Here is a 14,171-nt window from a genome sequence, read left to right as displayed (position 1 = left end):
GACGAGTGCTCTGATCTGGAGTTATTTCCTTGGAGTGAGCGTGTGAAGACACCATTATTAACTTATGCAACAGTGACTCAAGTGCCATGCAATGTCACTGAATTCCTAAGGAGTCATAAACAGCAGGATCAAATACACGGCTTGGAAAGTTAGCTCCATATGAACATCGAACTGATTTGTCTTTGAGACGACTCATGCAAAGGAGACAATCTGTGACGAGCTTACAATAGTAGGAGTTAGCAACGAATATCCAGGTTAATTAAACTGACCAACTAGCACAAAGGTGAGAACCTACAAAGCCACATGCACTCATCTTTAGATCAGATCTGCATGATAGTCTTGATTAAAGAAATTGGCTCTCTACAAACTAAAGGCTCTAATGAAGGTATTCCCTCCATCTTGGGGGCGTCTCATGTGAAGTTTTCCTTCCTTGGAAAAAGGAATTTTCCCATTCATGAGTGCATCCTTGGAAAAAAACAATAAGGCACCAGATATGATACACGCAGAAGAAGAAGTGGAATGTTAGGAATGCAAAGAGGGGAAAAGTAGACCCTCCCCAAAACATGTCAGAGAGATGTGACAATGGTTTGATTTTCTGGTGCGTTCATGATATTGAAGCGGAAAATCACTGACCTATCACTCAAACTCAATCAATGTTTTTCATCAGGACCAGGCCTGAAGATTGTGACGCACTTTAACTCCTTTAAAGGAAGAACGACTAAACTTCATACAATAAGCGACAGATGTTTCCAGGATTTTTCACTCCATTACAAACCAGACATTTCTGGTCAAACCGCGCTCTTCAGTAAATAATCATATACCACACACACATCTGGCTCATACAGCGGCCACTTGTACTCAGGGATGTCTCCCTCTTGAGAACAATGGAATGAGTTCTTGGCCGTGCTCAAGGGTGTGGAGGGCGTACAGTTCTGGGGTTGGGGTGAGCTATGTGGCCCGGCTGTATGGACGTGACCCGGGCTGGGTGGGACCGCAGGAAGTCTGTGGCTCTCATACACCGCGGCGGGGTCATGAATCTTATGAGCAGCTCATCGTGGGGTGATGTCAACATTTGGTTGTCTCGTAGTGTCGCTGCTTTGGAGTTTCTGGAGGGACGTCATGATCAAATATGCGAACACGTCATGTAAAGAGTTCGTTTCCAGACTGTTCCAGGGGTGTAACGCTTTTTTTGTTCTCCTGCAGCTGTGGGCTGTCAGAGATGTCATAACCTTTGACCTCACAAGTCAAAAATGGTGCCTGTTTTCCATCACATCTATGATATTTTTATTCTAAGAACCCATCAAGTGTTTCTTAACATTAAAATGTAGGAAAGGACAATCGAACACCTTCTCCTTGACCATCTTTTGAAAACATCTCAAACAATACGTTTCTAAGAGTTCTGAAGAGCCCAGTTCCTACCACGCAGGGCGGCGAGCCTGAATCCACTCGTACGAGGCACGTCGCCGCTCTCTTCTTCAGCATTATCCTGCCAACAGGAACTCCCTCGCTCCTCTCCCTGTTTCCTGCCATTGTTCTCTCCACTGCCACCAGGCACAGGCTCCTCCCGGGATCTGGGAAAAGGTGGGATGTTAAAGCAGCTCATTTCCTTTTTGACGGGCTTGGACCTAAGCTGACGGAGGAGGGGTGTGTATGAGAGTGCTTGCCTGAGTGAAGAGATAGCATCCATGTGAAGTGAAGACTATCTATACGCGTTCATTTGAACTAAATCTAACTTTTAGCCTTCTCCTCTAACGATAGTCTGTGGCTCATTTTGAAATGTTTACAAAGATGGATGAACTAAATCCTTAAAGGTCTCAGCTCACAGCAGCTCCATCAAACACTGGTGAGCTTTGACGTATTTGGCATTGCGAAGACATGTGTAATCGCGCCAAGAGGTGAAACCTGATTGGGTGTGGAGTGAGAGGCAGGTGAAAGGTCAAGTATCCATAAGGTGACTAATAACTGGAGGGACATTGTGCAGGCATGAAAAATGGGCCTTAATTCAACATGTTGATGCTCCATCTACACAGAGTAAAACTCTTCTGAGTATTTCACTTGAACTTTGTGCAAAACCTTTCTTTTATGAGGCAATTCTCCACCACTGTTTCATTCTTCTCCCTACTTTTTAATGACTTTTTTTAAAAGCTATTGTTTTCATGCCACCAACAATGATCTACTCCAAAAGTTGGCTCTCTTCTCGTGATCTTTCCCAGAGTTCTCAAGTGTTTTGAGGGGCGTCAGTGAGGTGGGGTTGAAGGGTGCACAGGAAGGAAAAGGAGTAGCTGGGAAATCTCATCGAGGCTCCTCAGCAAACGAGAGACACCCCAGTCAGGATCTGGGCGGCGCTGCTAAGTCATCCCAGGGTCGAGACTCCAGTGGTCCATGAAGTGGGAACAAATACATGAACAGTCAATTCTAAATGTATGCAAACAGGAGGGGGATGAAAAGAACAGAGCGGGAGTGTTCAGCCTCTGTGCTCATGTGTTTCCTCAGGAAATGAAGGATGACTTCTTCCTTTCTGAGATAAGCAGGCAAGTAATTAAAGCTGTGCAGCCTGTTTCTGTAAAACAGCTCCCCCTGTTGACCTTTTTCACTTAGAACAATAATATTTATCTGTGTTGCATCAGCATCAAGCTCACCATACCATCATGTAAATCTAATATAGTGATTAAACGCTTAAGTGTTGCAGTGGCAGGAACTTAAGTGCATAAAAGGGATCTTTGATTGAAAACAGGCCGCTTGTAGACTACAGATGTTCTGTCTTACTCTGGTTTCTGTTGATGTTGGCAGTATTTCTCCAAACTTAGTAGCTTGTGTATGAAAAAGTCTTTAAAAGGGGGTAAAAATATATTATTTTACCCACATTGTGACTTTGTCCTGCTTAATCTTTCCATGCCTAGAGTGAAAATAGCAGCTCCTGCTAAAAATGACTACCTCGACAGATGTGGAGCGAGCCTCGAGCTGCAGGAAACGATGAGAGTGTCACATCTTTTACCGCTCACAGAGAGAAGAGGTCGACCCAGAAACATGTGCAGCCTGAACTTTGGCTCCTTTTCTTCCTGTCAGGACGCCTTTTTTCTCCCCCCCTCTCTCTCTCTCTCTCCCTCTGCCTGGTTCCTTTATTTCTCTCTTCAATCGCTCACACACCCTGATGCATGCAGAGACTCTGAAACAGTAGAGAGGATAAGCAGTGAGATCACCTTATTAAGCTGAATTAGGTTCTTTTGGAAAATGAGTGATCAGTATGTTACTTAAATATGCATGAAGTGATTCAGAGGTTTTAGTTTGCTCACTAAAATCCAGCTAATTCACCTTTTTCCCTCTGAGATGTGAGCTGCTTTGATTCAAACACCCATAAGATACAGTTGTGTCTCCCTCTTGTGGTGGCATGTTTCAGTTGCAGGAGTCTTACCTCATTTAAACTCATGTTCAGAGCAAGTCTTGCTTTTCATGCGGGGAAACTGGCTGTTTATTCAGTTGTTCTTGTTTTACTCTGTGGGAAAGGCACCATCATTCCAAAGAAGACATTTATTCCACATCCATAGTCAACAATAAACAAATACTTTTGCAATTTACAGTCATACGTTGCATTTACAGTTGTAGTTTTTAAAGAAGATACAAAGTGTTTCTGTTGAAAGAATAAATGAGTTCTTGCACAGAACTTAATAATTTAGGTTCAAGCATCTTTTATTCCATTAAAATTAAGATCTACACTTGTTACTAGAAGAACTCATGCCCCATATCCAAACCTCTTCACGTGCAGTTACTGGAAAAAAGGTCAAATGAAAGCTTTGACCTGCTCTTGTTGTTTTGATGCTTTAATTTCTCTCGTGAATACTTTTATTTAAAGATAGGAATTCGTTTTTTTCCAGATTATGCAAGTTTACGATCCATCCAGACCCCACTCAGCACCTTAGTCGTGTCTGTTCCACTCAAAGGCATTTCCCTTTACATTGTATTGATTGGTGAATAAATTATGCTCGCCTCCCACTAGTCACACACTTCTCGAGTACACTGTTCTTTAACAGGTTTTGGGGAAATGCAGCCACGTGTAAAGAAGGGCGAAGAAACTTCTAACCTTCGTGGACTCGTGCGCTCAAAGAAAGAAGTCCTTAAACAATAATGTTGTGATGATGTTACTCCTCGAGAGAAGCTCTTACTGTCCATCTTGCGTTTGGGATTTGAGTTTTTATGAGAAGCAAACAGGGCCGATATCTAAACCGAACTCCTGATCCGCCTTTCCAATGTCCATGGGTGACAAATCCACGAATGGCAGCCTGGCCGCAGTTTGACTCCTGTACTCAAACACTGTCTTGCCCCACGCTCCATTCGAGTTCTGTGAGGAAAGTAAGTGTGATAAATCACTAGAAATGTCTTTAATGCAGCTTCCATCAGGTGTAGAGTCTGTGTATGGACTTACCGAGCAGCCGTCCTCCATGACGTTGTAGCGAAGGCGGTTGTTGCCCTGCGCTCTCAGCTCCTGACCGTTGAAGCCTTTGAGGACCAGAGCTTTCTTCAGACTGTTGCTCTTCTCGCTTTGGTAAGCGACGCTGTTCCTGCAGTGGTACGTGATGTTCTGATGCGACTCTTTAGACAGCAGCTGCAGCAGCTTTATCTGGACGGCCACTGCATTTGGCTGCTCTCCATTATTCCCGTAGCTGAACTGAAATAACACGACAGTTTGACAGGGTTACACCCAGAGCAGGATGGACTTTGAGGATATCACGGCTCTTTGATGCACAAATCTGGACTTACTTTAGATCCACTGCTGATGTCAGCTCCAAACCAGACTGGCTTGTTGGCAGTAGGACTGGATTTTGTCCACCAAGCTTTGCGGGGGATGTTGGCAGGATTGGCAGAGATGCATGTTTCACCAGTTTCCATGTTACAGAAGACCTTGATGGCATCTTTCATGCTTCCTTGATTGGGATCAATCCAGTAGTCCCCTGCATGAAAGGCATATGATGCATGATTTGATGGTATTTGGCAAAAAGAGAGAAGCACAAAAACACATCAGAATAAATCAGACAACATGACTCACCGCTGGTTTTCTGAGGGTAGCACTGCTTGATGTCCTGGCAGGTTTTGGCTGGGTTCATCTTGCTGCCGTCAGGACTGCGGATGTTCTGCAGGTGTCCGCTGAGGGTCTTCAAAGTGGCGTGGACGCCTGTGTCTGCACGCAGCACGGCCTGGTTCTTATTGGGAAGGGCTTCGTCTTTGTTCATCTCTGGAAGAGCTGGAGGAGGATCAGCAGCCACGTCGTCCTCGACAAACTCCACGGCTTCTGGAACACCGCCGTTTCCGTCGTAGTCGTAGGAGGGGACGTAGAAGTCTTCAACAGCTGCTGTGGGAGGTCCAGGAGGACCTGGGGGGCCGGGTGGTCCAGGTTCACCTTCAGGGCCCTGATGGAAAATTAGTTTTGAACTCAAACACTGAACTGATTTAAAACAAAAAGTAACTACCACACCAAGAAACCGACTGATCATGAGTCACCTGTTCTCCAAGATCACCATAGGAGCCTCTGCTTCCAGGAGCACCCTGAGGTCCAGGATGACCGATGTTTCCTTCCTTTCCAGAAGGGCCCACCACGCCCGGAGGACCCTTCACAGCAAAACAGGAAGTGATAAATCAGAGACGTTTATTTGATCAGATTTTCACATTTTACTGTGTGTGTCTGTACACTTACCCTCGGCCCGATTGGTCCAACAATACCTGTAGATCCTGGCTCTCCTGTTTGACCCTGAGATGAGAGATGATGACATTTAAACGTTGGTATCGATGTTGCAAACTGCAGCTTAACGAATCCGGCTCTCAAGAACAACTTCTACCTCTCCTTTATACCAATCTTTAGCTTTAAAAGCAGCAACAAAGAATAAATATTTGACTTACAGTTGTTCCTGGCAGACCGTGGAGTCCTGTGAAACCTCTGTGTCCTTTCTGACCCCTCTCTCCTGTATCTCCAGCAGTTCCTTTCTCTCCCTGTGGTCCTTGAGGGCCCTAAAAACATACAAATCAACACGTCACTGGAGAACACAACATTTTACACAGCAAATAAATACCAACTCAAAAATAATGGACTGTCGTGCTTACAACTTTTCCTCGTACTCCATCCGCCCCCGGGGGTCCAGCTGATCCTCTGCCGCCCTAAATCCAGAACAAGAAAAGAGACACGACACCGCTCTTCATCACTGCAGTCAGATTTATACAAGTGTTGATCACCAGATGAAGAATATTTTATTAAAACTGTTGTATTTATGTTGATTAAAACTCACAGTGTCACCAATGGGCCCTGGACCTCCTGTCAGTCCCACAGGCCCCTCAGGTCCAGTAGACCCTGTAACACCAGGCAGACCCTCTTGACCAGAAGTACCCCTGTCTCCCTGGAAGAACAGGCACAAATGTTGTTAGCACTGATGCCTTCCACATCCAGTCCATCACTCAAAACAAAGGGACACATCTTAAATCTTACCCGCTCTCCTACGAGTCCGTCCTTTCCAGGAGGCCCCTCTGCTCCGGAGAGACCCTGAAGAACACAGATCACAAGATAAACTTCCCAAGACCACGTCTGTATCACTCAGCTGTTCATGGTTCAAACACACAAGAAGTATATGTTGAGTCATTACGATGGACAGGACAAACCTCAGGGCCTGCATCTCCTCTGGGTCCCGTGGATCCTGGTAAACCGACTCCCCCAGAAGGCCCCATGCCTCCCTGAACTCCAGTAGCTCCGTTTTTGCCTGGTGGACCCTGAGACATCAATGATTACAGATTCTTTAATATTATGTAGGAAGAAGACAAAGAGTAGAGTGAAACAAAGTTAGGAGAAATACATACGGCTGGACCCGGCAGTCCCAGCATGCCTCTCTCTCCTCTGCTTCCAGGCTGACCCACAATACCTCTTTGTCCGGTGGTACCAGAAGGTCCTGGAGGTCCATCAGGACCCTGACAGAGAAAAACAAGAGCAGAGAAGAAATTAAGACATGACTGTTTTGTGTATGCCTGCTGGAAGACAGTGAACTCGTCATACCGCAGGTCCGTCCTCTCCTGAGTCTCCCTTCTCTCCGGGGGTTCCGGGTATTCCTGCAGTTCCCCTCTCTCCTTGACGTCCCATCGCTCCTGGTTCTCCTAGAATTCCACCAGGACCAGGCTTTCCTGGTTCTCCAATTGGCCCATCAGCTCCAACATTACCCTGAAACACACAAGAGATCCTCAGCTCATCAACTCAACCTTGAGTTATCTTGTTTGTGTTGCAGTTTTAAAATCTGAATGATTCCCAGATAATTATCTTTAATTCTAAACAAATGGATAAGAGCCTCACGAGAGAGCCGACTGGTCCAATTCCTCCAGGCAGTCCAGGGAAACCAGGAGATCCCTGTGGAGAGAAACACTTTCTGATAAGGATTGAAGTTATGACAGAAAGAAAACAACAATGTGTGAAGCTGTAAGTTGTCCTGGAGGCTTTGAACGCACCGCTTGTCCCTGCGTTCCTCTTCCACCTTTCAGTCCAGTGACGCCAACAGGTCCCTGCAACATAACCACAACATCAGTCTGTTTCCTCTCATGGACCAAACCTTTGGACTTCAATCAGACACAAGTTTACGTCTCAGTGCTTCTGTACCTGCTCTCCTGGTTTCCCAGCCATCCCCTGAGGTCCTGGTGATCCTCCTTCTCCCTTCAGGCCAGGCTCACCTGTTTCACCTTTGACCCCGGGCTGACCGTCAACACCCTGGGAGAGAAACAGAAAGTTATTGTTTGTGATAAAGCCTATTCAACCTTTTGTCCCTGATATATGTTAGAGATGTGAACTTACAGCCGGTCCTTGGAAGCCAGCAGGACCAGTAGAGCCAGGTTCACCGGTGGAGCCCTGTGAACATCACACACACACAAATACAGATATTTAAAGTGTACTGATTCAAAGAAAAGTGCACTCTTGAGTTTAATGTGAAATCAGATGTTGCACTCACAGGTGTTCCTCTTGTTCCTCTGCGTCCAGTGGGTCCTGCTGGTCCAGGTTCCCCCTGAAATAAAGGAGCAGCCATTAAAACAGTTCTGTTCTGTTCTCTCTCGTTCATTACACATCCTTAAACGTGTTCCTCTGAGCTCACCTTCTCCCCGTTTGGTCCTCCAGAACCAACAGGTCCAACAGGTCCAGGTAGACCCTTTGGTGCAATGAAAACACAAACTTTAAATGTGTAAATGATTTTATTTTTAAAATTGAGATCTGTCCTAGTGTCTGTTTCTCACCCGTGCACCGTCAGCTCCGGCTTTACCCTCCAGTCCTTTGTCTCCAACAGAACCCTGAGAGAAGAAAGCGGGACATCAGAGTCAGATAGTTCCTCTCCTCTCATTCAGAAACTGATATCCGCCTCTTTGTATAACATACTGAGTCTCCTTTGGGGCCTGATGGTCCTGATATTCCTCTCTCTCCTGGCATCCCCTGAAGTCCTGGACTGCCAGCCTCTCCAACACCACCAGCGACACCCGCGTTACCCTATCAAAAAGTTACCACAGGTACACTGTGAGGCATTTTGTACGGATGATGAACATGAAACATGTTGGGTCTCATTTTTAGAGGTGTTATAGTTTCCATACCTTTGGTCCATCTGGGCCTGGTCCACCTGGACTACCTTTGGGTCCCTGCAGCCCGTTAGGTCCGATTTCACCTCTCTCTCCTGGAGGGCCTCGTTCTCCCTGCAAGGAAACCATCATTTGTAACTAAATGCACCAACATGTGACTAAAGAATGAGTAACAGCAACTCTCTGTTTGAAACTACATCAGAGCTACACCTTGATGAGGAGTGAGGACCATCATTAGGGATTTAAATGGACTCACCCTGGGCCCAGTTCCTCCACCAGTTCCAGCCTCTCCAGCAAGACCCTGAAAACAGGAGGGATAATGCTCAATGTAACACAGAAAGAAACACTTTGAGTGCACTGCTGAAACGTTGAGGTAAATAAGTTTTTAGGATTTTCTCGTACCTCATCACCTGGCTTTCCTGACTCTCCAGGTGGGCCTGGCTGACCGGGCAAACCCTAAAAAACACCAATACAAGCTTTATTTATTCAAATAAATGGGCACTTAAAAAGCTGAAATAATTAAGACAGTGTTAAATAGTATGTTCAAAGAATAATCTGTTGGATTATGAAACAAATCAATCAAGTTGTGGTCAGTTAAGACCTCCAGTATTTATCTCAAATGATGTCCCTTCGGGGTCATTAAAGGTCGCAGTTTACCTGGAAACCGTTGAGTCCCTGTGCTCCATGCTCTCCTCTCTTTCCTGCAGGACCCTGGAGAAAAACAAACAGAACATCATGTGATTTAAATATGATCCAATGAAATCTCTGATGATGATGAGATCAGATAGTCTGCACAGCGTCTGATGCTTACAGCCGGGCCTGTCGGACCAGCAGCGCCTGTCTCTCCATCTTTTCCGTTCACTCCCTAGAAGACAGACACAGAATCTACTGGTTAATATAAAGCTGCATTCGGATTACCTGCATGATGAGAAAGCAGTACGTTTAAATCATGTTGATAATGCAGTGAAATGACTTGCCCTTTGACCTGGAGGTCCAGCGTTGCCAGCCTCTCCGATCTTCCCAGCATCTCCCTAAAAATAAAACATCTGACATGAAATTTGTCCTCATCATAAGATATCTCATGTTCGATATGAAGAAGTAAAAACGACTCAAACTGACGGTGAATCCTTTTGGTCCAGGCAGGCCCATGTGTCCAGCAGCACCTCTGTTTCCAGCAGGACCAGCTGATCCAGGTTTGCCATCGTCTCCTGCTGAGCCCTGAAAGAATAGAAGTGTTCACACTGGACACTTTACTCTGGGCTTTTAGGAAGGTCTTTAACTGCTCTGAAAATAAAACTCTTTGCATACCATCGGTCCTTGCTTTCCTTCTGCTCCCTGGGCACCGATGAGTCCTGTCAGACCCTGTGAAAATGGAACACAAAATCCAACCACAATCCTCTCTGCTGGTGTGAAGTCTCAGTACTGACCCGTCTAGGTGCATAGATTCTTGAAACAGTCATAAATAAACACTGTTGTCTTTACCCGAGCTCCTGTCAAACCAGGCTCTCCACCACGTCCTGGATCTCCAGATAAACCTTTGGCGCCAAGTGACCCTGGAACTCCTCTTTCACCCTGAGCTCCCTGTTTAAAGACACAGATACAGATGTGTTCTTGAAGATGATCAGGAAGGTCCAGAATATGTAAAATAAGAGTGGTGATTCTTCTTATTGTAGCCTTTAACTTGAGATCTTCTCACCTTCTGTCCTGGTAGACCATCAGCTCCGGGGAACCCTCTGTTTCCTGGAGCTCCCTGGAATCATTGAAGGTTATTTGCGTTGTGAATTCAAAAATCTGCTGCCCTGACACCATTTTCAAAGCTTAAATGATCATAAAACTTGAGTGTAAGTATGAAATAAAAGTTGACTCACAGACTCTCCTGTAGATCCTGCAGGCCCAACGTCTCCACCATCACCTCGGGGTCCACGCTTCCCGTCATCTCCCATTGGACCCAATGGACCAGGAATACCATGATCGCCCTAAAATGACCCAGAAGGAAAAATTAATCCTCAAAAAACAACATTTATTTTTTAAATAGCATTAGAATTTCAGTTTCTGATCCGTCTTACTCTTTCTCCCTTGGATCCTCCATCTCCTTTGAATCCCGCCACGCCGACATCACCCTGAAAAACAGGACGGCGGTCAAAACACTGAAGCCCGGAGGAGACCCAGAAAGCAGAGCTCCTCATGTGCCAATCAAAGACATATGAATGAAATAAGTGCTCGTACCAGTTGTCCCTTTGGTCCTGGTGTTCCTGTAGTCCCCTGAGGGCCAGGGGGACCATGAGGGCCTAACAACCCTGCTGGACCCTGAACACCTACAAGACCCTGAGAAGCAGAAGAAGAAGAAACAGTTAAAAAAGGTTGAACAGATAAATGTTGAAAATGTGTTTTTAAATGTTTGAAGGTAGACGCACTGCTTGGCCTCGAGGTCCTGGAGTTCCATCGGTTCCCTCGGCTCCCTGATCGAAAACAAAACATCAACAAACAATCAATAACATTCATCTTAAGACTATGATACTGAGTGACCTGTGTGACAGTGTCATCCTCTTTTCATGACCTTAAAGGAATCAAATAAAAGATGGAATGATTTCATCCTTCACACACCTGCTGTCCTGTTTTTCCAGGTGGTCCCACGTGACCTCCGTCTCCTCTGGGTCCCTGTGGTCCTGAACTTCCTCTGACCCCTGTGGGTCCAGCTTCACCCTAAAACAGATGCAGGTTAAATCCAAAGACACTCAAAAGCGGTTCTAGTGATTTCAAAGTTTTTAAACGGGTTCCAGTCTCACCTTCATTCCTGGACCACCAGGGAAACCTGGCACTCCGGAGATTCCCAACGGACCCTGCAGGGGAGGAGAATTACGTTTGATCAAGGAGAAGACCTTTCAAGGAACTCAAGCTGAGAAAAAGAGGCAAGATAAAAGTTCTTACAAGAGGTCCTGGTTTGCCAACGTGCCCGGATGTTCCACGTTTTCCCTGAAAGAGAAAGACATGTTTGTGTTTCTGCAACATGTCTTTCCTTTTTTTAATTTGTTCAAGACAGAAGGAGACGTTTTCTTTCTCTTACCACAGGACCAGTCTGCCCGATCCTCCCTCTTTCTCCCTGCATCCCTGCTGGTCCCTGAAACAGAGGAGACAAGCAGCATGTTGGCGGCACCTGACTGTGTGTGTTTGAAATGTTTCAAGGTTCTGTTAGCTGAATGATTCCTACCAGAGGACCTGGAGCACCCATCGAACCCGGAGTACCAGATGTACCCTGAAACACACAAAGACAGGGTCAGTGACGGAGGAGGGATTTATTTAGTTGCTTTGATTAAGACTGTTCTCTGAGTTCCAGTTGGTCCAAACTATAAGTCACATGTAGAATCATTGACATTGAACACTACAGGATCATAAATGATTTCACACCTTGGTTCCAGCCGCTCCAGACTCTCCTCTCGGCCCCAGAAGACCACCATGTCCCTGTTGGAGAGGTCACAATAAAATAATAACTTTAAAAAGTGAGGACTATTACTGACATACATTAAGCTTAGACCGAAGACTATGTATCGCTCACCTTGTGACCTTTCAGTCCTGGATTACCTGGCAGTCCTGGAAATCCTCTCGCACCCTGCAGTAAAACACAATGAAATCATCACGAGTTCCCGGATTACACTCCTCCTCGTTAAGCTTTCCTGTTTGTTCTCTCTCCTCTATACCTGGAAGGATGCAATTAGTTTTTAAATGACTTCTGTTTGTTGTGGAGGTTCCTGCTGCAGTGTCAGCTGAGAGCCACTAGATGTCACTCTCAACATCATGCCTTAGGTTTTGCATTTGAATCTGTGTGTTGAATTATCCAACAATGGAGTTCATGCTTATTTTAGTGCATTGAGACTGAGCTGTGCCTCTGTGTTAGTTAGTCTGATTGTTTGATTTTTATGAATGCTCCAATTACCGCTGATCCTGAGAATCCTGGTTCTCCTGTAGCGCCTGCAGGTCCAGGTTCTCCCTGAGGAAAAAACAAGATCATTACTGATTAACAACTTCTCAGCATGAGACTATCAATGATTTAAATCTGTTGCTGAAAACAAACACAAATAAAGCAGCTGTGAAATATTCATAGGAGCATCATTCTGCAATTTTGTGCAGCAAATGTAGTTAATAATACAATGAAATATTTGGATCTGAACTGTCATGAAGTCAAAGGCTAAGAATACTTGAATACTCTACTTCATTACAGAACATGAGGTTATGCATTTACTTTGAGTTACAGTAACTGTTTATCTTGCTTTTTAAGTGGATGCATTAATGTTTGACTCACATCTGGTCCGGGTTTTCCAGGCGGCCCTTCAGGTCCTCGATGACCCGGCTCACCCTGTGAAGAAAACACAAAGATTATCAAAACTGAAACTAGGAAATTCAAATGTTCAAAGTTTAAAATGTTCCCACCATTGGTCCTGCATCTCCTGCATCTCCTGGAATTCCCTGACCACCACTCGGACCCTGAACGAGATAAATTAGAGTCTCTTAGGATTTATGTCTCCACAAGTCTCTGAATCTTATCCTGGAGACTCAAACTTACAGGTGCTCCAGGCGTCCCTGAAGGTCCTCTTGGTCCTGCTTCACCCTGGAGTAAAGATAGTTCAAACACTGGTGTTAAAGTTGTTGACAGGCATCCTAACTCTGCATGAAATATAATGCACAGTTTTATTTTCTGACGATTGGCGTGCAGGACTCACTCTTGTTCCTGACACCATCTGAGCCACCACAGACTTCTCATTGAACCCTGAAGCCATCTGAGACAGTAGGTTGGCCTGAAAGAATTTTAAATGCATGCTTAGTAACAGATCTTCTGAACCATGTATGTTCTGAAAACATTTATCTGCCGCACCCCAGGAGGGCCGTTCTGGCCTGGAGGTCCGGGCTCTCCTGGATTTCCTGGCACACCGGGCTCTCCATCAAATCCTGGAGGTCCTGCAAATCCCTGCAGGGTGACATAAAATCAGTGAGAGATGAGTAAGGCTTTGCTTTAAGTTTTAATATACTGATGTCAAATACAGATTTCTTATATGCAAAGAATACCACAATATCTCTGAATGTTCAGAGAAAAACCTGCAAAACAGCAAATAATAAAGTACCAGTCAACATAGATTCATTAAGACGTACCCGTCTGCCTTTAAAGCCTCTTGGTCCACTGTATCCCTGAGCTCCTGGAGGACCCTGAACCACAAACATGAGGTGTAAGACATAAAACACAGAGCTAATAAAACCATACACCTGATGTGTTCAGGCTGCTGTTTTAAAACCTGCTTCACAGCTTTACAGTCATGAAAACAGAATCCATGTTGAGCCTTTAAATCCTTGCACCTACAGGTATCACTTTTTAATCCTTGGAGGGCAGGTCCAGACACAATACAGGTCTATGCTGCTCTTATTTTATTGCACCAGATCAACACTCTTCAGTTTCTGCAGGTGACCATTATATTAGCCTCTGCTGCCATCTAGTGTTGAAATCACTGCATAGGTTTCTGCATGTCAGGTTGATGATTCTAACCTAACAAGCTTTCTGAGGCCTCATTTATTTAATGCATGATTGTATGTGATTTGGAGAAACACAG

At 45.2% G+C, this 14,171-nt stretch overlaps 1 protein-coding gene across 1 annotated transcript; it reads right to left on the bottom strand.

Annotated features, from left to right (window-relative positions):
• Window positions 1–3,513: 3,513 nt before the first annotated feature.
• On the bottom strand, window positions 3,514–13,915 carry col5a2b (collagen, type V, alpha 2b). Its single transcript, XM_034677478.1, has 49 exons — window positions 13,720–13,915; window positions 13,445–13,537; window positions 13,293–13,367; window positions 13,136–13,180; window positions 13,003–13,056; window positions 12,875–12,928; window positions 12,509–12,562; window positions 12,131–12,184; window positions 11,983–12,036; window positions 11,786–11,830; window positions 11,642–11,695; window positions 11,506–11,550; window positions 11,364–11,417; window positions 11,182–11,280; window positions 10,992–11,036; window positions 10,804–10,902; window positions 10,644–10,697; window positions 10,446–10,553; window positions 10,274–10,327; window positions 10,060–10,158; window positions 9,886–9,939; window positions 9,697–9,795; window positions 9,555–9,608; window positions 9,389–9,442; window positions 9,235–9,288; window positions 8,980–9,033; window positions 8,834–8,878; window positions 8,593–8,691; window positions 8,384–8,491; window positions 8,245–8,298; window positions 8,106–8,159; window positions 7,965–8,018; window positions 7,811–7,864; window positions 7,619–7,726; window positions 7,471–7,524; window positions 7,319–7,372; window positions 7,028–7,189; window positions 6,835–6,942; window positions 6,640–6,747; window positions 6,470–6,523; window positions 6,273–6,380; window positions 6,091–6,144; window positions 5,890–5,997; window positions 5,687–5,740; window positions 5,494–5,601; window positions 5,042–5,402; window positions 4,756–4,946; window positions 4,421–4,663; window positions 3,514–4,336 (listed from the first exon to the last, which is right to left on the bottom strand). The coding sequence occupies exons 1-49, from the start codon at window positions 13,786–13,788 to the stop codon at window positions 4,190–4,192; spliced, it is 4,167 nt and encodes a 1,388-aa protein (XP_034533369.1). The 5' UTR covers window positions 13,789–13,915; the 3' UTR covers window positions 3,514–4,189.
• Between the last annotated feature and the right edge of the window lie 256 nt (window positions 13,916–14,171).

Source organism: Notolabrus celidotus, chromosome 24 (assembly GCF_009762535.1).
Source record: "Notolabrus celidotus isolate fNotCel1 chromosome 24, fNotCel1.pri, whole genome shotgun sequence".
Lineage (NCBI taxonomy): Eukaryota > Metazoa > Chordata > Actinopteri > Labriformes > Labridae > Notolabrus > Notolabrus celidotus.
The sequence above is the reverse complement of the archived record's forward strand: the minus strand, read 5'-3'. Positions and strand labels throughout refer to the sequence as shown.